The 22,500-nt window shown below is 36.5% G+C and overlaps 1 protein-coding gene and 1 long non-coding RNA gene across 3 annotated transcripts in view; both read left to right on the top strand.

Annotated features, from left to right (window-relative positions):
* LOC122635706 (homeobox protein araucan-like) overlaps nt 1-21,458 on the top strand; it is a 119,092-nt gene extending 97,634 nt beyond the window's left edge. For both annotated transcript variants that reach the window (XM_043826222.1, XM_043826223.1), the window contains exons 4-7: nt 1-62; nt 5,580-6,603; nt 6,721-6,804; nt 20,384-21,458. The exon at nt 1-62 is cut by the window's left edge and continues 297 nt beyond it. In XM_043826222.1, coding sequence (XP_043682157.1) covers nt 1-62; nt 5,580-6,603; nt 6,721-6,760 — 1,126 coding nt within the window. In that variant the 3' untranslated portion in view covers nt 6,761-6,804; nt 20,384-21,458. The remainder of the gene's footprint in view (nt 63-5,579; nt 6,604-6,720; nt 6,805-20,383) is intronic.
* A 313-nt stretch (nt 21,459-21,771) lies between these two features.
* Nucleotides 21,772-22,500, top strand: part of LOC122635707 — a 2,227-nt gene continuing 1,498 nt past the window's right edge. The window contains exon 1 of the long non-coding RNA XR_006328731.1: nt 21,772-21,934. This is a non-coding gene — a long non-coding RNA (uncharacterized LOC122635707). The remainder of the gene's footprint in view (nt 21,935-22,500) is intronic.

The raw sequence follows: 22,500 nt of genomic DNA, 5'->3' as shown, positions 1-22,500 counted from the left end.
TGCGAATGATAATCGTGGCGACAGAGTCGGCGAGGACGCGAGGAGAGGTCTCGACGATAACGGTAAGGCCACGTATTAATATTTCATTTTATAAGTCTACTCTAACAACGCCATATTGATTTAATAACGTTATACGAGACAATGAATTTCACGGAGAAATTTTCTTTCGATATTACGATCGATCGATCGTCAAAATATTGAACTACAATTCTGAAATTGTAATTCTCAAGGTCGAAACGATGATCGAATGCAAAAACGTCCATGAATTTTTTTTTTATCGACAAGTATGTACGCAATTAAGCGAGACGTTTTATTACGATCCCCGTTAACAATCGATCGAGCAGGATTAATTGTGCGATATAGGGAGAATGAGACGATTAGAATGAATTACGAGTTATACGACGAGGTGGATCGAATATTTCTAAGCTCGCAATTTTACAATCTGGTCGAGAAAAAAGAAAAAGAAAAAAAAAAAAAAAGAAAAAGAAATAAATTTCACGAGGGAAAAAATAAAAGGTAATCGATGTTTAAAATCGCATACGGAGGAAGTTACAGACCACCCGGTATTTGAATATCGAAATAGGATTTGAACCGTGTAGCGAGTCAGATTTAATTGTACGGAACCATTAATCATGATTGAAGTTAAAATCAATCAACATGGTGAATCGGTTTAATCGAATGAATCGTTTCGAAAAAAGAAAAAAAAAGAAAAAAAGAAAAAAAGAAAAATAGGGTTGGTGGTATCATCGTTGAGGGATTGATCGGGGATAGGTCGACGTTAGGTGTATCAGTGTGCCATAGTTGACGTAAGGAGGCTGACGAGAAAGAAAATGGATTTCACGGGGATACCCCATGGGTATCCGCAGTTGTACGATTAGATGAACGTTGCAAAAAGAAAGAGAGAGAGAGAGAGGAAGGAAAATAGATTCAGGTTCTCCAATTGCAATGAGTTTCTAATTTCGACTAAAACCATCGTTTATCAAATATAACAAATAGAGAAAGAGCAAACAATACGATACAATGAATAACTATAACAACTTGCACACTTCGTTTAATTTGATACGAAAATATTATTCTTCTCGAAGATGAACTATCGGTCGATCCAACGTCTCTCGCGTGCGAGACTCGAAAGGACGACCGTTATATCATTTTGAATTAGCATTTGTTGAACGAGAAGTGAGAATGATAGAAAGAGAGAAAGAGAGAGAGAGAGAGAGAGAGAGAGAGAGAGCATTTCTCTTTGCGAGGAGAGCTCTCGCGATCTCTATTTCGAGACGGAATGTCGGTAGCGTGTTTACCTCGCGTGACTAGTTTCCCTGATATCGAGTGCCCATCGGTCGACGTTTCTGATATTGCGCAAGCATCCATTCCGTTCCACAATGAACCAAACCGTACGACCTCACCCTACATGGATATAGACTGTGAGCGAGAAACTGTCCTCTCTCTCTCTCTCTCTATTTCTATCTTTCTGTCTCTATCTCTTTCTGAAGTAGATCGAGTACGAGATTCAAGAAGGAGCTTGAAGCTATACTCTGAACCTGTAAACGGGATCATTCTCTTCCGTAGATGGTAGAACGTCTCTCTCAAATCCCAGTGATACCTACGACTCTTTCGAGTAAGGTACTTAGATACGATTGGAACGTCCTATATTCATAGGCGCCGATCACCGCGGATCAAAGTCCTTGCCTGCTTCCCCCACCCCTTTTTTTTTACTCTCTTTTTTCTTCATCTTCCTTTTACCCCAATAGCAACGGTGATCTATCTATAGTCAAGCTGTCTGTCTCGATCGCTTAGTTAATTTCAAGTATAGAACATGTAGTGAGCAGGTGGAAAAAGGATAGGGTTAGAGAGGGGGTAAAAAAAAAAAACTCGCGATCGTAATCGCACGGTCGCTAATTACAATGTCTACTTAATTGCATAAGAAAGAAACCGTGATAGCTATAAATTTTCTAATCCTAAACGGACTAATCCGAAGTCACGAAATGTTACGAATTCCATTCCCACTATTCCCCCGTGTGCTCGTTTTACCCTTTCCTATTCCTTCTTCGTTCCTTTTTTTCTTTTCTTCATCTTCGTCATCTTCATCTTCATCTTCATCTTCATCTTCATCTTCTATCTCTAATTTCTTCTTACACTTACGACCTACTTCGAATAAGAGAACCTTCACCCTCTTTCTACTTCTTCTTCGCTCTCTTTCTTTTTCTCTTTTATCTACTACGCTATAAATCTCATCTCTCAGAGTCTACTAACAGTGTTGGTATATAGTCTCATCCTCATTCTCGGTGCCCCGCGAAAGCTTGTGCTGGGTTAGACGATTCGCGGGAGTCCAGTGTTGGAACAGGACGTGGCTCTCTATATCGTGGGGGCGGACATAATAGTTCACATGTGGGTAAACACAGTGACGGGTTGCGGGTTGCCGCGCAAAGAGATTAATGGCCTTCGGTTTGGTCATCCCTTCTCTCTCTCTCTCTCTCTCTCTCTCTCTCTCTCTCTCTCTCTATCTCTGTCTCTATTTCTCTTTCTATTCCCCTCTATCCCATGGTGGAAGCGAACGGGCCGTGCGCTAACGTACTCCAGTGTCGTCGTCGTCGTCGTCGTCGTCGTCGTCGTCGTCGTCGTCGTCGTAGCTACGAGAGCTAGCCTTTGCGCGCAAGCACACCGTTCACATACACAAATATAGACACATATATACGTATAGATTCACGTAAGCACTAGTCCAGCCTCCGTTCCAGAGGAGATTCCGTTCGTGAAGTTTCGTTGTGTTGGTACGCGAGGGTGCGGCCAGGCTGAGTAGCCATCCATAGGAGCATGTATGCTACGTGCCACGAGCTCTCTGTATCTATATGCTATATGTCTATATATAGTATATATGTAAGCTTCTATGTATAACTCGTATGTGTGCATATATAGGTATAGATGTGTGTGTGTGTGTGTGTGAATATACATGGAACAGCAATGGTACGAGGTACGGTGATGTATCGGCGCCCGCGGCGAGACGAATGGTACGGACCCTCCTATGGCCACCATTACCCCACCGCACATTGGCCAATATCGGCTCTCCTGCTGTCCTTCTCTCTAACTCTCTCTCTCTCTCTCTCTCTCTGTCTCTCTCTCTGTCTCATTCGCTCTTTCTCCCTTACAGTTCCGATCATCTAGGTATCGTCCAACTGCGTCACGAGTCCCCTAACACGACACTTCCACGGGAGTTACGTGATTTCAGAAAAAAAATCTCTTCGTTCTCTTTTGATTTAGGTTATACTTGTTAGAAGAGTTCGGTATCGACGATATTATCGAAATGATACAGGTGTAAAAATACATTTGATAATCCACCGAATCTGTTGAGATTTCTTTCTTTCTTTTTCTTTTTCTTTTTCTTTTTCTTCTTTTTTTGTTCATTTCCATATATTTCCAATATAACCGATATAATCCATCCAGAGGAAAAGGAACAGCAGCGATCTCAAAGTATCAATGCGAAATAAATGAAATATGTTTTTACTCGTTATTGGAAAATATATTTTATCTTTCGTTCCCTGTTCATAATCAATATTCAACGTTCTTTCTTTTATATTTACGAATAATTATAAAACGACGACGACGACGACGACTTAAAAGTAAAACGTACGAAGGATAATAAGAAGAGTTTATTAATAATTAAGGGGCAAAAAAGAAATGAAAATTAGAAGGAACGATCGGTTATAATGGTTAATTATACTCGAACTAAGATCGTCGTACTATTATGGGCGTTGGGCGATAATTAACGAGAAACCTTCGACGGTAAACGTGCGAGCAAATATTTGCGGACTACTCGAGATCGTTGTCCTACACGCTCATGCTTATAGTGGCTTTTCAGCAGTAGGAAATTCAAGGGGGAGACCTTTCTTGGTGCTCATGAATTTCTACGCTATGATACGACGACGGGTCTGAAGAGTAGTGGTCACTTTAAGCACGTGCGTGTACCTACGAGAGGGTTGAAAACTTTCGCGAGCCCCTATACTAGGATATATTTGACGAGAGGACTTTGTGGAGGAGGGTGTATGAAGAGAGAAGAAGGGGGAGGAGAGAAGGTCCGAAGTCTTTTAAGCTTAGCACGTAAAACCAAGGTTATATGGGTATCATTAGATTTAGTTAACCGTAACGTTTTTCTTACACCGAGAAAAAAAGAGAGAGGGAGGGTGAAAGGACGTACAAACTTTAGCCCGACGTTAAAAGCTATTTTATTAACGAGTAACGTTCTTTATATGCTTGGATTATATCGCCGAATACAAAGAAGAAAAAAAAAAAGAACGAAAGAAAAGAAAAAAGAGAAACGAAGAAAGGAAGAAAAGAAGATCGTGATAACCTCCTCGAAGCACGAATTAAAGATTTTTATTGGCCTGTAAAAACACATTAACGATCGGACCCCTTCTCCCTTCTTTTAGGAATATATACGTAAAAATAAATCTCCATGTTGAAATTGTATATATATATATATATATATATATATATATATATATATATATACGTGTGTCTGTTTGTTTGTACGTATGCACGTAGATACATATATAAAAGAGTTGGTTTACGATACAAACGATCGAGTAACTTGAATGAAATTCTCCCATCGAGATATCAGTAGGTACGGCGCGAAGATTATGAGATTAACGGCTGATAAAAGAGGGTCAAAAGTTAAAGAGCCACTTGTGGACTCGACGTTAGTATCTATTTAGTTGCCCCATAAGGTTCTCTTTATAAGGGGTGATGCTTGCACCCTAAAGCCCAATCTCACTTTCTCTCTTGCGTTCTTCTCTCTCTCTCTCTCCCTCTCTCTCGTTTCGTAGTGGCAGCGGCAGTAGCAACGGCAGCCCCTTTCCAGCTTGGGAATTATCGCTTGACGACCCATCAAGTAAACCCTCTGCCGACTCATTCGAACCTCTTAATGAAATTCTCACCCCTGACTGACTGGCTTGGCTCGATGGCTGGATGGTTAGCTGGCAGACAGCAGGGACGATCCTAGAGTGTGCCCCGAGAGAGTTGGGAAGGAGAGAGAGAGAGAGAGAGAGAGGGGAGGATCGAAGAAAGAGAAAAGAGATGCCTTCTCCCAGTCCCTCTTTCTCTCTTTCTCTCATTCTCTAACATTTTATCTTTCTCTCTCTTTCTCGTTCTCGTCGTCGTCCTGTCGGTGCCTCAAGGGAAAGTAGAAATCTCTCGCGCCCAAAGTGGTTGAAGGCTTCACTCCCTACTTCTTTTTTTTTTCTTTTTTTTTTTCTTCTTCACAGCATCCCTTACAGCTTAACTATATGTGTGTTCGCGCGTGTATGCGTATGTGTGTGTGTGTATATATATATAAGGGTGTGTAACGGGAGACCCTTCCGAAACACGCGAGCCCCTGCAGGATGACTCGTTCTCTTACATCTCTATGTCTCACTTTCACACCAGGGATTATAAACCATTAACGCGTTGATATTGCATTATACGCGTGTCTAGATTCCCCTCTGTGCTAGCCCCATTAATTACTGTATATGATATTTGCGTGAATCACGTAACTTAATACTGACCCGTTTTACCGAATTAATCGAAACGAATGATATCGTTCGAATCGACAGAGCCCATGAGACACGTCAAGGCCGAACACATGCAACACGAGAAAGACCTCGACGACGAGGACGATCTCGACTTGGAGGAGGATCCACGTGGCCGTGGTGAACTTCCCTTTCATCATACCATGCAACACCATCATCATCATCACCAAGGTTATGCGACGGACGAGCATTTGAAAGACGAGGGTATAAAAACGGACTGCAGCGGCGGTGGCGTACCGATACCAGCGACGAAACCAAAAATCTGGTCATTGGCGGATACGGCTGCTTGCAAGACTCCACCACCGCCGTCTCATCCTCATCATCAGCAGTATCATCATCTGCATCATCAACAACATTACGCTCAGCAACAACATCACCTTGGCAATCAAGTACACCATCATCACTCGCAACAACCTTGGTTAGGATCTGCTGGTGGTGGTGGCGGTGGTGGTGGTGGCGGTGGTGGTGGTAGTGGAGGTGGTGCTGGCGGTGCTGGAGGTGGTAGTTTGAGTACATCCTTCGCGTTACCTTCGTCGGCCTCCATGAGTCCTTCGGCGGCAGCGACCGCACCTTATTCCAGTGCTGCCGCACGATACGGCGGTTTCCTATCGTCCTCATCCGGTGGACAACTTCATTACAATCCAAATTCCTCGTCTGGTTCAACATCCTCCGCATCCTCGTCAGCTGCGGCGGGGTTTCCAGAAGTTGGTACGGATACCCCACCTCAGACGCCACCCAATATGAAAGTGGCTACTCCGAATGGGGTGATCCAACCACCACCAGCCGGTTATTGCCCAACTGGCAATACCAACCCAACGAGCAACGGTAATCCCAATCATTACGCAACGAGTCATCCCGGTGCTGGCGGTTATCTATCCGCTACATCTGGATCAGCTGGTGGGGCCTCGACCTTTGCCTCGAGACTTCAAAGTTCACCGCACAAGGACTTCTCCCCGGCGGGACAAAACTCGATTCTTCATCAGCACCAAACCACTGCCAGTTTACCACCGACAGAAGCTACGACTGCGTTTAAACCTTTCTACAAAGGGTAAGCCCATATCAATTATCTCTTCATATACTTTCCCGATCGATCATGATACTTCCTTTCATTTAAACGTCCTTTTAATTGTACCTTTTTTTTTTATTATTATTCCTATCATTCCAGATCACAATCAATGGGTAGTGGGTTCGTATCGCCGGTCTAAGAAACATCCACAGAGATCCAGGAAAATCGTCGCTATCTCTCAAGGTGAGTCCACACATGAAAGTGTAGTAATCGATAGATCGTAGATTAGATCCTACCGACCGTTTAACGATCTTCGAATACCTAACCGTTGCGAAATTCATTAAGCGGCTCTAACCGTTAAGCGGTAAATTTTCTCTTTACATTCCGCGTACTCGTAACCCGATCGTAAGCGATTTAATCGCCATCAGCTAAATTAGTCTACGTGCTGCGTTAAGGAAAAAGACAAAAATAAAGAGAAGAAAAAGAAGAAAAATTTAAGTCGCGAGAGAAGAGAGAAATAGACAGGCAGAAAGAGCTACGACGAATGTTTGGATACTGTTTAGGTACGTTTAACAGGGACAACGAGTTTCTACGTGTTTTATCGTATCCGTGAATCGTGTCTTGGTATAGTACATTTTATTCTTAACACCCAAACTCCCTCTCTCTCTCTCTCTCTCTCTCTCTCTCTCTTTCATACTCGGACATCACTGTGGACGATCGATAAAGAATTAATATCCGGCGAGTCGATTGGTCGTTAGCCTGAGTCTCGCGTTGAAATAATAATAGCGTTGGGTATTGAGTAGCGCGTGGGCAGTCGATGGAGGGCGAAAAAAAAATAAAAACAGAGAGAGAGAGAAGATCGAAGAAAAGAAAAGAGAAAGAGAGAGAGAGAGAGAGAGAGAGAACCTCTCGCCACCTCCTTGACAGTGACAAATGAACGGAGATTTCAATCAGTGAATGGAATCACCGCTCTGGCTAGCTGCGTCTTTCTCTTACACACGCATGATACACGCGTAGGTCCTTGCGTGCGTGTAACGCTTGGGAACACTATACTCGGACACACCTCAACCTGTCGCGTTAGTAACCGAACGAACGACTTCGGCGGCTGGTCCAGCTCTCTTTCTCTCTTTCTCTCTTTCTCTGTTTTTCTCTCTCTTTCTCTCTCTTTCTCTTTCACGAACGAGATACCTTTCGAAGCGACGAAAGACGATCGGATTTGAAAACGTAAAGTGCACTATCTCTCTCTCTCTCTCTCTCTCTCTCTCTCTCTCTCTCTCTCTCTCTCTCTCTCTTTCTCTTTCTGTCTCTCTTTCGTTTTCTTTCTAGTTCTTATATTATTTCAAGTTTCTCCTCTTTCTTGACGTTTATTTCCAACGATTTTGTTTTCTCTTTCTTTCTTTCTTTCTTTCTTTCTTTCTCTTCTTCTCTTTCTTTTTTGTTTGTCTTTTTCTTCTTCTTCTTTCTTCTTCTCTCTCCTCCTTTTCTTTTTTTTTTCTTATTTCTCTCTCTCTCTCTCTCTCTCTCTCTCTCTTTTTTTTTAATCAATCTTTTCTTTTCTAATAGAAAATTTGTTTAGAATTTTATCACGCGCTGCTTTTACGACGTGGCTGATCATCGATACTCGATCATTTCATAATAATCGATATGTTAACTATTGCAGTAGTATACTCGCTCGGTTTTCGTTCTTCGATGTTCCTTTATTCGAATGTTTTCTTTTCTTTTTCTTTTTTTTTTCTTTTTCTTTTTCTATCTTTTGTAATCTCTTTTCTTTCTTCTTGTCTTTTTCAGAAAATTTGTTTAGAATTCTTGTCGAAAGTTATCGTCCGACTCGTGTAATACTCGACCCGACGATCGATATTTCATAGTAATTAATAAAATTAATCAAAATTATATTAGATTTGTCTTCTTTCTTTTTTTCTTTTTTTTTGTTTTTTGTTTTTTTTTTTTTCGTTAATGTTTTCTTATATTTAATTGCTTCTTGTTAGAACATTTCATCAGAATTCCTTCATTTTCTTTTCTTTCTTTTTTAATCATCACGTTAAACACTGATACTATAATTAATTAATTATACGAATGTATATTCGTATTTATCGACGATTTAGTTTATTCGTGTTTATTGTTTAGAAAATTTGATTAAAATGTTAATGAACTAATTAACTAAAAAGTATGCTCTCCTCGTTGATGACGTTTCTATATTCGACTGTTTAGTTTTGTTTTAAATAATTACATTAAAATATTCACGAAAAATAATTCGCGTTATTGTCCACCGTTATACAATTATTAATAATAATTAACTGATTGTCTTAAAGTATGCTTTCTAATTTAAAAAAAAATACAACAACGAATTTTCTCGTATATTTTATCTAAAAAGAATTATAATAGACACAATGTCGAGCACTCTACTAAACTAATGTAAACATTTTTATTATTTTAACATTTGTAGACGTATGATTGTATGAAATATTTTTTATGAAATATTTAATAAACGATATTTATTGTCTGATCGAATAAATCAATCCAAAATATTAAATATGACAAATGCGATATTATTTGTTGTTTCGTTCGAAATATCCGTAGAATAGAGCGGAGGAAAGAAAAATATAAAAAAAAAAAACGATAGAAAATTGGAAGAAAAATTGCTACGTTAAGAGAGAATCACAAGGATAGTTCCCTCGTTTTCCCTTACAAAACGATAGAAAGATATTCTCATCTCCAGGGTTTACTCATGCCGTTCGTCTTTTCCCAAACCTTTCTCGCAAAGTCCCAGTAAAGTCATGGCTACGGCATCGTTCCGTTCCCTGAAGGGGGTATCCGATTCAATTCGGTTCGATTCGATTCAATTCGATTCGATTCGAATCGAATAGACGACGAGTTAGAATAATAGTCTCTTTCCCTAAAAAAAAAAAAAAAAAAAAAAATGTATAATAAATTTCCTTTCGAAGTATCATTCGAAAATCTCTTCCGATATTAAAAAAAAAAAAAAGAAAGCGAAAAGATGGAAACAAAATTAAAAAAAAAAAAAAAAAAAAAAAAGAAACAAATCGATATCCTAAAAAATGATAATAAATATTCCGTCGTAGCGTCGTTCGAAAAAAATTTTAACGAAAAGTCCTTGGAACTAGATGTTTATCTATATCTCTGGATATTTAAAAGACGAGAAAGAAAAAAGAAAAACGAGAGAGAAAAAGAAGAAAAAGAAAGAGGAAAAGTTCACAAAGAAACTGGAAGGAAAAATCTTCCCTTAAAGAAATCTTAAAAAATTATAAATCGTAGATAAAATAGATCGGGATTGTTTGACGTTAACCGAATAAAAGTGGACAAAGATTCTCGGCCTTGTCTCACCTTTCACATTAGAGATCTCGAGAGAAACGAGGTGACGACGAAGATTCGCCCTCGAATCTTTTGCTAAGAGAGTCGGCTTCTGCAACGCAAAACTCGTCGTCGAACGGGTGGATGTTGTTGCTTTCGTAGGATGGCAAAAGTCGTGAAAGAAAGAAAGAGAGAAAGAAAGAGAAAGAAAGAAAGAAAGAGAAAGAAAGAAAGAAAGAAAGAAAGAAAGAAAGAAAGAAAGAGAGGCATCCTTTCGGAGGGAGCCGGGTGTTAGCCGGTACTCCCTTATCTCGTGGCGATCTGATCCTAATTTATAGCCGCGTCCCAAATAAACTAGTTTTCGCTGTCGTCACCTCTCCTCTCCTCTTCTCCCGTCTGAATATACCAGTGTGGAGACCGTTGTTGAATCCTCGTGGCTCGGTCGCTTATAATGCCACTCTCGTCCTCTCTCTCTCTCTCTCTTTCTCTCTCTCTCTCTCTCTCTCTCTCAACCATCTTGATCTCTCATCCTTTTTTCTCCTGCCCCTTCGTTTTCCTCTCGTAGAAACGGACAGGTATACGAGAGCATAAGGACCAACTTGCTGGAGTAGAGTGCCTTTGGCAGCACCTACCAAGTAGAGACTATCTTCTTTCCTTCCTCTTCTTCCTCTTCTTCTTCTTATTCCTCTCTTTCTCTTTCCCTCGATCGAAAAAATAAAAAAGGAGCAAGAAAGGAAACAGAAAAAAGAGAGCAGAAGTGAAGAAAATAAAAAGAATAAACTCTCCGTAGGACGTCCAGCCCCTGTAATTGGCAATTAGCGCGAGGATATTTAATTGCCATTAGGGTGGACGGTGGGCTTCGAAACCTTAACCTAAACCTGAACTGTTTCGTCCTGACCCAAAGCAGAACTCGACACCTTACCTCTTACGATATTTACACGATCTACCTATGCATCTGCATAAAATTCGCGACCACCATAGAACCATCACCAACACTACTACCATCGTCGTCATCCTCGTCGTCATTATCACCACTACCACTACCATCATCATCACTATCCTTACTACCAATACCAACACCAATATCATTCGGACTTTATCCGGGTACTTCGAACGAAGGCGAGAGGATAGCCGATCTTTTTAACGGCTTTAAGATTCCGGGAGGATTCAGGTGTCTCCTTAATAAATCCTCCGAGACGTTGTCGCGATTCCTACCTCCCCTTTTCTCTATCACTCTTCTCTCTCTCTCTCTCTCTCTCTCTCTCTCTCTCTCTGTCTCTTTCTCTTTCTCTCAGCCTTCTGTTTCGCTCGGCAATTCATCCGAAAAGACCTCGAAGAGAACCGTCGCGATGAGACGCGCGCGTTTCTGGAATTCTCAGCGTTTCATCGGTTCCAACCGACACGTTTCAAGCGTCCTTCTTTGTCCTCGACCCCCATTTTTGCTCGGAGGACTTTGCTCGCACGCGTGTTAACCGCCTTCGAGTTTATTACAACCACGGCCGAAGGATCGTGAGATCTTCGGTCACGAAAACGGTAGCTTGGATTTACGTTCCGCGACGGATCGCAAACTGGACGACGACTTTTCTCCGAGCTACCTGGGTAACCGGAGAACCTCGAAAAGTTCCTGGGCCACCGTTTTGCATCCCGTATGTCCGAAACGATTCCTCGTTTTCATTGGACGTTTCTTTTTCTTTCTTTTTTCTTTTTTTTTTTTTGTTTTGTTTCTTTTTGTATCTTTGTTCGAGAGAAAAGAGAAAGAGAAGAATATAGGGAAATATATAAAAAGAATATAGATTAAATATTTGGCTCTGTTTATGTTATTTCCATTATTTGAAAAAGATCTTGTTATTATTTATACTCCGTTTCTAAGGTGTAAAGTGTTCTTTTCGCTTTTTTTTTTTTTTGCTGTAGTCAATTCATCGAGATATTTCATTCTTTTTTTTTTTTTTATTTTCTCGAGAGAAAAGGAAAAAAAGAAACGAGAAGGAAAATGATACATCGTAAATATTCTTTTCGTCTATGTTTTTTCGATTATTTGAAAAAGATCTTATTATTATACTTCGACCTTTCTAGCGTTTAAATTGTTCTTTTCCTTTTTTTTTCTTTCTTTCTTTTCTTTTTTTTTTTTTTTGCTTTAGGGTCAATCTATCGAGATATTTCATTTCTTTTCTTTCTTTCTTTTTTTTTTTTGTTTATTTCTTCGGAAGAAAAGAAAGAAAGAATAATAAAAGTGGAGTAAAGGAAAAACGATGTATCATAAATATTCTTCTCGTCTATGTTATTTCGATTATTTCGAAAAAGATCTATTATTATATCTCGATTATTTCTAGCGTTTATATTATTCTCTTCTTTGTCTTTTTTTTTTTTTTTTTTTGCTTCAGCGTCAATTTATCGAGATATTTCATCTTTTTATTCTTTCGAGAGAAAAGGAAAAAAAGAAAAGAAAAAGTAAAATGGAGGAAAATGATATATCGTAAATATTTTTTTTTGATCTATGTCACTTGGATTATTTGAAAAAAAAAAAGAAAAAAGAAAAAGATTTACTATTACACTCGAACGTTTTTATCGTTTAAAATATCTTTCTTTTTTCTTTAGAATTAATATATCGAGATATTTCATACCGATCTTATTCTCAGAAAGATCTATTTTTCAACGTTTATCGAAGATTCATTGATCAATACGTCGAGATATTCGATAGAGACGTTTCTTCCTTGAAACAATCGTACTTTCGATTGTTCAGAATAAAATTTCTTTTTAAAATATTCATCGATGACCTTATATAAATCTTTATATAGATCTTCTTCGATGACCCATTAATTTTTAAAGAAGTATCTATTTTTGAATTTTTATATGAGAATTTTTTTCGTCTCAATTTATTATAAAAAATATAGATCCTCCTCGAAGAAAAATTTACTTTCGTATGTTCATCGGAGATTCATCTATTAATATATCAAGAAATTTTATATAGATCTTTCTTAAAATTTATATCCCATTCATTCTTGAGATAATATCTACTTTTGAATTTACACCGAAGATTTTAGTATCGAATATATCAACAAAATTTCATACCGATCTTCTTCCTTGAAATTTATGTCCCTTCGATTTTCAAGGGGAGATCTACTTTTGAATTTATACTCCTTTTTTTTTTTTTCTTCTTCTTCTTCTTTTTCTTTACCGAAAATCTTCAAATTGATTTATCAACAAATTTTAATATAGATGTTCCACTAAAATTTATATCCTTACGGTTTCAAAATTTTTATGGGAGATAAATTTTCGGATCGATGTATCAAGAAACTTCAAATGGATATTCTAATATCGCGTAAATCCATGTCTCATTAATTAAAAAAAATAAAGAAGAAGAAGAAGAAGAAGAAGAAGAAGAAGAAGAAGAAGAAATATCAGCTAATCGTTTGCTTTCAATTTTTCATAAATTCTTAAAAATTCATGATTATACAAAATTCGTGAATGTAATAACGCGTCGGGAGAAAATCTCGTGAAATTATTATTCCGTCGATCTTTGAAAAAGATCAAACTCGTTGTTTGAAACGAAACAAAATAAAAAGCAAAAGAAAATAATAACAATTCTGTCAAATTCATTCCGCTTTAATTCGTTCATCGAAGATTAATCAAATCACATAAATCCTCGATTCAAGAAATCCACGATCATGGAAAAATATGAATCAAATAACGAGGTTGTTTCAGACCTGTTTTCTCTGAAGATAAATAATGAAGAGAAATCCTAGTGGTAGATATCGCCGATCGATAGATCTCGTATCTTCTGTAATTCGTTTAAATCGTTTATAAAAATAGAAGAAAAATAAAAAAAAAAAAGCAAAGAAGAAACAAATGGAAAAACAAGGATGAAAGAAAAAAAGAAAAAAAGAAAAAGGAGGAGATTAAAAAAGAATAGAAATAACGAACACAGGCGTATCGAGCTAACGCGTATATAAGTATTGTCAAACGCGTTATCGGACGTATTACATCGATCGTAACACGTTGATATAAACTCCTACGACTCTACCAAACGTGACAATTTTCATATTCAATAATAATTGCATGATAACAAGATAAGCGAGCACGCCTCAACCGTTTCCCGTCTTTATTAATAAAGATATAAACTACTCGTTGGAAAGAGAGAAAGAGACAGAGATAGATAGATAGATATATAGATAGATAGATAGATAAATAGAGAGAAAGAGAGAGAAAGAGAGAGAGAGAGAGAGAGATATCGATAAAAAAGCTACTATTCGTGTCGACTTTAGCACGAGCAACATAAATAGTTAAATAATCATGCAAACGAATTCCAAAAGATTCTACAGTTATTTCTCTCTCTCTCTCTCTCTCTCTCTCTCTCTCTCTCTCTCTCTCTTTCTCTCTCTTTCTTTTTTCTTTTTTTTTTCTCTTTTTCGTCATGTCTCTCAACGGATATCATTATCGGATAAAAGATTAGAATAACATATGCGGCGCCTTGTAAAGAATAATTGTTATTAACCATCCAGACGTTTAGCAGCTTTTATTAAGATAACGATCAAACTGGCTGCTCGTAATTTCACCTATGATTCTCACAACGTTATACACCTCGGGAATTTAACGTTAGGAAGAGTATTCGCATTCGCTTTCACATAGAGTACGTATATCTATACATGTATATATATATATATATATATATATATATATATATACATATATAGCTTTATATGTATACAATAAATGCATATGTATTTACTTACTTACTTACGTAGTTAAGTATATATATCTATGTATGTATATAGAAGTCCGGTGAAGTTCATTTTATCGTCAATTCCGTCGTGACTAATCTAAAAGTTTCTCTCTCTCTCTCTCTCTCTCTCTCTCTCTCTCTCTCTCTCTCTTTCACTCACTCACTCTTTTTACCATAAAGGTTTAAACATGTAATGTCACGTGTGTAGTTTCTACGAGATTACTATGTAGGCTTTCCTGAAAAAGGAATGAAATACTATCACCAACGAAGTTTCAACTTCTTTGACACGAGTATATCTTTCAAACGATATATGCATATATATATATACATATGTATATATGTATGTAGAGAGAGAGAGAGAGAGAGAGAGAGAGAGAGAGAGAGAGAGAGAGAAATTATTAATGAATTCCTGTAAGAAGTTATAAATGACGAGTCTTATCGTAGCGACATGAAGTTTAAGCGACGTTGAATTAGCAAAAGTATACTTTTCGAAAAAGAGAAAAAAAAGAAGAAAACGAAAAAAAAAAGAGAAAAAAAATGAAAGAAAGATTACCAGTCACAGATAAACAATATAACTATATATGTATATACATACATATATACATATATATATATACATATAGAAATAAAGAGAGAGAGGGAGAGAGAGAGAGAGAAAGAGGCCTAACGTTTTACTACTTTTCGTTATTATAGAGTTTCGCAACGATTCACTCAAATTTTTGGGGACATCCGTTAGAGATAATAGCGAATGGATAATATAAACAGGTTTTTTTTTTTTTTTAACTTCTTTATCTTCTCTTTTTTTTTTTCTTTCTTTTTATTTATTTCTTTTTCTTTCCTTCTTTTTTTTTTTTTTTCTTCTTCAACGCGTGTCCCTCTTCCAAGTCGTTAGATTTCTAAGAATCGATGAGCAAACTTCCTAATCTTCTATTCTATTCCTTTATTTTTTTTTTTTTTTTTTTACTTCTTTCTCTTTTCCACATACTATTTTTTTCTTCTTTTTCTTTATTATTTATATCTTTATGACGTATACCATCTAATCGTCCATTTGTTAGATCCGGTATCATTGAAAGTCTCTCCGTTAAAAACTACTTGCTTTCTCGCCTCTAACGTCCATTAGCTTGATCGAAGTTAATATCTCATCGAGAGTCATTTTGGAAAAGAGCGAGTCCGCGCAAAAGGCCTTCTTACGCTCAGCGTGTGTCGTAATACTTGTATTCCCTTCTCTACCTCTCTCTTTCTCTCTCTCTCTCTCTCTCTCTCTCTCTCTCAACGAGTTAAAAGATTTATCCTTTCGTGAGATGGAGACGAAAAGGGTCCACAACTTCTCTACGACTCTCTCTCTCTCTCTTTTTCTCTTTTTCTCTTTCTCTCTCTCGATCGAGACGCTCGTCCGCTTGTCACTTGGGAGACATGGAACCTCGTTCATGAATATTCCAAACGTTATTTTGGCTTCATCGGTAGATCGAGTATTTGGACTCCGACTGTGTTATAGAAACTCATTCTGTAAAAAGGGCTTAACGTTTCTTCGTATATGTTTGTGTACAAATATACACACAAACATATATATATATATATATATATATATATATATATATATTACGTTACTAAACCAATTCGTTCGTTTCGTCGTTTTTATCATTCTTTTTCCTTTTTCTTTTTTTTTTCTTTTATTTTTCTTTTTTTTTTCATTTTCTACAGTTCCACCATCTAGAGAGAAAAATTTATTAGGACATTGCGTTAGTTAGAAATGTATCGTTGAAATATGTTGAAGTTCGAACAGAGACCGAGAGAAATACAGAGATAAAAAATAAAAAAAATAGAAAGTGAGAGATAGAGAGAGAGAGAGAGAGAGAGAGAGAGACGGATAAAAAAATCAAAAATCAACAAAAAAAATAGAGAGAGAGAGAGAGAGAGAGAGATAGAGAGAGAGAGAGAGACAGGGAGACATTGAAAAGTATACTCGAAGAAGAGAATAACGGATGCTTATTAAATTCGTCGTTCCTGAATATGACAACGAGGTGTACTGCTCGACACGGTAGGATACTCGAACCGACTTGTAGCATAATCGCATGCCATTTGTCACACGGCTACGTGTCATTTCGCGTAGAGAGAACTTGACGAACAGAACTGGAGGACGAATAACGTGATCAAATGAGAAATAAAAAAAGTGACTGAGAGAAAAACAGAGAATGAGAGAGAGAGAGAGAGAGAGAGAGAGAGAAAGAGAGACAAGTAAAATAACGATGATAGGGTTGGCAACGAGAGAGAGAGAGAGAGAGAGAGAGAGAGAGAGAGAGAGAGGGGTAGTTGAGAAGTAAGGGAGGGAAGCAACAAGAGAAGGATGGATAGCTTTCATACGTTTTAAAAATATTCGTCGGACATTCGGTCTAAAATCGGATAAATCAAATTCGACGATACATTCCCATTAATTCTAATAATTCATTTAGAAAAGATACAAAAAGGAGAAAAAGAAAAATATGTAATTCGAAAAGAGCACAATTTTTATTCGTATTTTTTAAACGAGTTCGATCGTTGCTTATATGTTATATTAGAAAGTATCGTTAGAACGATTGTTAATATACATAGTGGATTAGTAGATTAATAATGTTTTTAAATGATCTCGAAATAATCTGTTTAATTCATAATTTTCGAGACTTTAATTAGCAATATTGTAGTTTTACGATCTGAGAATTGAAAATAAATAAGGATCAGTCTGAAAGGATCATGAAAAAAAAGTAATTTCATTTTTTGGAAATAATTTATAAGTTTATCACCTATTTATATATTTTATCAATCGAGAATTAATTTTAATTATTTCTCTCTCTCTCTCTCTCTCTCTTTCTCTTTCTCTCTCTCTCTATGAGTGATATGATAATTATCTTTAAAAAAAAAAAAAAAAAAGAAAAGAAAACGAAGTTAACTATCCGAGTGAGACATCGAATTAATCGATATCTTACCGTTCTCTTTTCAATTCTTATTAAATTAATTTAATTAAATATAATTTCGTTGGAATCTCGTCGAGTTCGATCTTCACGATTATTAAAAATATATCAGAAGAATTGCTAATAAGAGGGAAGAAAAGTTTGTAAAAAAAAATCAATTAATCCTTTTCGAAACTTTTCAAGGAGACTTTTTAATTATAGTTTTAGTTTTAGTTTTTAATTACAGTTATAGGCTCTTATAATTTTACAATCTGAGAACGTCGACCAACCCCCAAAAAAGAAAAAGAAAATTAGCCTAAAAGGTCTCGAAGAAAAGTAATTTAATTATTAAAATAACCTAGGGACTTTTGACCCACCCTATCTACTTTACAAATCGAAAGTTAATTTTAGTTACTTTTCTCTCTTTCTCTCCAAGTATTATTATCTTCCAAAAGAAAAAAGAAAAAAAAAAAAAGAAACAAGAAGAAAAAATTAGCAAACCGAGCGAGCCACTAAATTAATCAATACTTTTCTCGTTTTCTAATTTGGACGAGTATAATTTCGTTCAAAATTGTCAAGTGTGATCGGCAGAAGTATCACGTCGATGTAGGGACTGTTAATATCCACTTTATCAGGTCGAGATCGAGTTTTAGTTATTCCACTTTCGAAAAAAAAAAAAAAAGAAAAGAGAAAAACGAAAAGAAAAAACAGAAGCAGAGAGAACTAGAGAAAAAGTGGAAAAAGTAAAAAAAGTACCAAGAACAAAAAAAAAATGGAAGAAGAAAAAAAAAGAAAGACATATAGAAAGAAAGAAAGAAAGAAAGAAAGAATTGAAAAGAAAATAAAAGAGAGAAGAGAAAAAAAAAATCGTAAGAAATCGTGCGTCAAGAGCGGTAGTAGTACTTTTGTATCGGTTATGTCGATCGTCGTGGAATGTGTGCCGGACTTGTCCACCGGGTGAGACACGGTAATCGCGTGGTATCGATATGGTGGCATGCGAGAGTTCGATCCACACCACACCACACTGGTAAACATATATATATATATATATATATATATATATATATATATATATATACATTTATAGTAAATAAGTACGTAAGCAAGCAGGCGTAGTAACGCAGAGTTTAAAAGTTCGACGCTTAGTGTTCGACCTTTTTTACGTAGCCCTCTCCTCTATATATGTATATATCTATGTATGTGCGTTTAGTAGCGCCTCTAAACCGGTTATAGTTACCTACCAGTATCACCGATCCGCCTTGTTGTAATTGCGAGCCACGATTGTGTTCTTACTCGTAAGATATAATAAAAAAAAAAAGAGAGAAATATATATATATATATATATATGGAGAGAGAGAGAGAGAGAGAGAGAGAGAGAGAGAGAGAGAGAACGCATGCACGTTGTTATCTATCGTACCTAATCGTTAGGACTAGAGAACGATTTTAGAAGCGGATCTCGTCCTAATCGCCGTTCTATCGATAACGACCTTTGAACTTTTACTTTGTCATGATAGTTAGAAGTAGTAGACCACTAGAGTGGCCCGTCTCGAAAGTCACGTGCGTTTGCGTATATCTATACGTTCTTATATATTATGTGTATATGTATGAATATATATATATTTATGTGTACGTGAGAGAGAGAGAGAGAGAGAGAGAGAGAGAGAGAGAGAGAGAGAGAGAGAGAGAGAGACGTTCGTAATGGATGGAAATTCGCCTCATGGGATTGCAAACTTGTCCTATACGTTCCGGCTTCCTGTGGAGACTCGTAAGTGGAGCGAGGAATAATATTTATATCCTGGATTGAATTCAAAAAGGATTCGTCTATTAAAACACTCATATAAGTCGAGTGTTTGTATCGTCAAAGAAAATAAAGATTATTTATTTCGAAATGTATATTGTTACATATAAGAAAAATATTTAAAACGATTTTTTAATATTTTGATATATATATATATATATACTACGCTAGATTTATTAATTACTACGTATAATTATTATTACAACAAATTGATATAATGTTATAATAGTATAATGTGTAATTATACTCGTACAATTTATGTATATTATAATCGTGAGATTAAATTTTGACATTACTTGTATTTAAGTAATTTGTATTTTTTTGGAATAGCATTATTGTTGATATTTACATTTGTATAATTGCATTATTCCAAATACGAATAATATATATTACTTAGTATAATTTGTACTATTTTAAGTACAATTTTGTTACTACTATTATATTATCAAAATTAAATACTAATTAAAATAACGTAATCATATTATCATAAACGAAAGTTATACTTAAACAACGTGAACAATTTCGAGTACAAAGGTGACAATACGATATAAGAAAAAAAAGAAAGTAAAATAAAATAAAGAAATAAAAAAAATCTTATAACATGAAATTTATACGATACTAAAAAATTCACGAAATCTTTATTAGAGATAAACGAGTATCACGAATAAATCTAATCAACTAATAATAAACTATGATTAATCGCGTTTATACCTATCGAATATAATCTCGAAGTATGATATATATATATATATATATATATATATATATATATATATATATATATACAGATACTACCATATAGGACAACCGGTAGAAAATGTGCGCATGCGTTTAAATACTCGCCTCCCAATAGTTGCCACATCCAATTCTCCCACCTGCGCAGCAAGTAGTAACCCACCCTATCGTCCCACCCCTTTTCGCCTTTTCGAAGAGAAATCGTGTATACGTACGTTTCCGTACGTACAAAATCAACGTATTTGTTGCTCCGTAGTATACATTAACCCTAAAATGGTTAAAGCGAGCTAACATGGCCGCAAACGAGTTTAAAACATTTCCATTTCTTTGTTGCAGGCTTAGTAAAACGGGCGCCGAAAAGAGAGAAGATGGACGGTACGAGGACGAAAAACAAAGTGGAAGTGATCTAAGAGATCCCTGAATTTATTCTCGTTATCTTGCCACGAATAAGAGGAAAAAGAAGGGAGAAAGAAAGGAAGAAAAGAAAGAAGAAAGGAAAGGAAAGAGGAAAGGAAGGAGAATTGAAGGAAACGGAATCAGAAAGCTCGATTTTCGGATACATAAATCTACCCCTTGATCTCCGCGAGGTGCAAGGATTGGACTATTCAAAGGATGGAAGAAAGAGTGAGAGAGAGAGAGAGAGAGAGAGAGAGAGAGGGTTGGTACCGGCTTAGAGAAGATTTAGGAATTAGAGGAATTACTTCGAAGTGCCTGCACGTGCACGAGTAAGCGAGAAAGAAGCAATGAAGGATAGATCGGAAAGAAGAAGGACGAAAGAAGGGAGGGAGGGTTGAAGAGAGGGAAGGAGGGTAAAGAATGGTGAACGTGATAGAGCAAGGATATCAAGGTCAGAGATAATATGTTTGCCGTTCTTGTTAGTCGCGCATCGAATCATTGATAAAATTCACCTATCTACCTACCTACCTACCTACCTATTTGTCGACATAATTGTAAATATAGGAGAAAGAGAGAGAGAGAGAGAGAGAGAGAGAGAGAAAGAAAGAGAAGGGATTGGAAGGAAGGTAATATGAGGATTAAAGAAGGGATTTTATTTAGTTCGCTCTAATTTTCGTTGAAATCGTTATCTCTTATTATCGGCCATCACGAAGGAACAATATTAAATCGAAATACGGGCAACGTGCAAGTATATACCTATACATAAATACATACATACATACATAACAACTTCGGATATTATTATTATTATTATTATTATTATTATTATTATTATTATTATTATTATTATTATTATCGAAAGGCGCCTAAGTCCGAACGGGCCAAAGATCTTCGTTGAGACTCGACGAATGTGTGTGTGTTTATTACCATAAGAGTGAGGAAGAAATAGATTGACGAAACAGAAAGATATAGAATGACAGAAAGAGAAAGAGAGAGAGAGAGAGAGAGAGAGAGAGAGAGAGAGAGAGAAATAAAGAAAAACGAAGGACGAGATTATCATCGTATTATGCGATTGTTGATTACGATTAAGGTGATTAGAAATTTTTCGAGCTTTCGTCATAATTTTTGGTCGACCAAGCCTCTCGTGGCATCACCTTTCGAAGAACGGAGATACCTGGACTACTGGCTACAACACTACTTCTACCGCTAACTAAAAACTACTACAACTACTACTACTACTACTACAACTACTACTACTACAACTACTACTACTACTACTACTACTACTACTACTACTACTACTACTACTGCTACACTACTACTACTACTACTACTACTACTACTACTACTACTACTACTATTACCACTACTACTACTACTACTACTACTACCAACTACTACACTACTACTATTACCTACCTACCTACTACGTACCTAGATACCTGTTACTGGACTTTTAGGGCACGAATGAAGGAACTTTCTTATAATAGTGTAATTATCTCATTCGACTATCACATCGACTCCTTTTCGAACGATCCACAGATGAATTATATATATATATATATATATATATATATATATATATATAGTGTATATATATATATATATATATATATATATATATATATTGATTACGAATCATGCATACACGCGCGTATACACAAAACGGTATATATATATATATATGTGTATACAAAAAAGTGGAGCATAGAAGGGTGAAGTATACGAACGCGACACACACGAGCGTCGATTCTATATCGTAGAATATATTTATAAGGCTGTACTTAAAAAGAAAAAGAAAGGAAAAAAGATTACTCTCGAAGATGTCGCGAATTTTCATCGAGATTGAAAAGCTCCTAACACACGTACACGTACACGCATACACTCATACATAGCTACACACACATACACACACTTTCGTGAATTCCGCAACCGCAGAGTATACACGCTAATGTCTTATGTAGATAAAAATAATTAGAGGAGGATTCATCGGGTGGAATTTGATGACGGTGGAAAGTGAAAGGGGGAGGGAGAAGAGAGAGAGAGAGAGAGAGAGG

This window comes from Vespula pensylvanica, chromosome 19 (assembly GCF_014466175.1).
Source record: "Vespula pensylvanica isolate Volc-1 chromosome 19, ASM1446617v1, whole genome shotgun sequence".
In the NCBI taxonomy this organism is placed as follows: domain Eukaryota; kingdom Metazoa; phylum Arthropoda; class Insecta; order Hymenoptera; family Vespidae; genus Vespula; species Vespula pensylvanica.
Note: the sequence above shows the minus strand (reverse complement) of the source record. Positions and strands in the feature narration are given on the sequence as shown.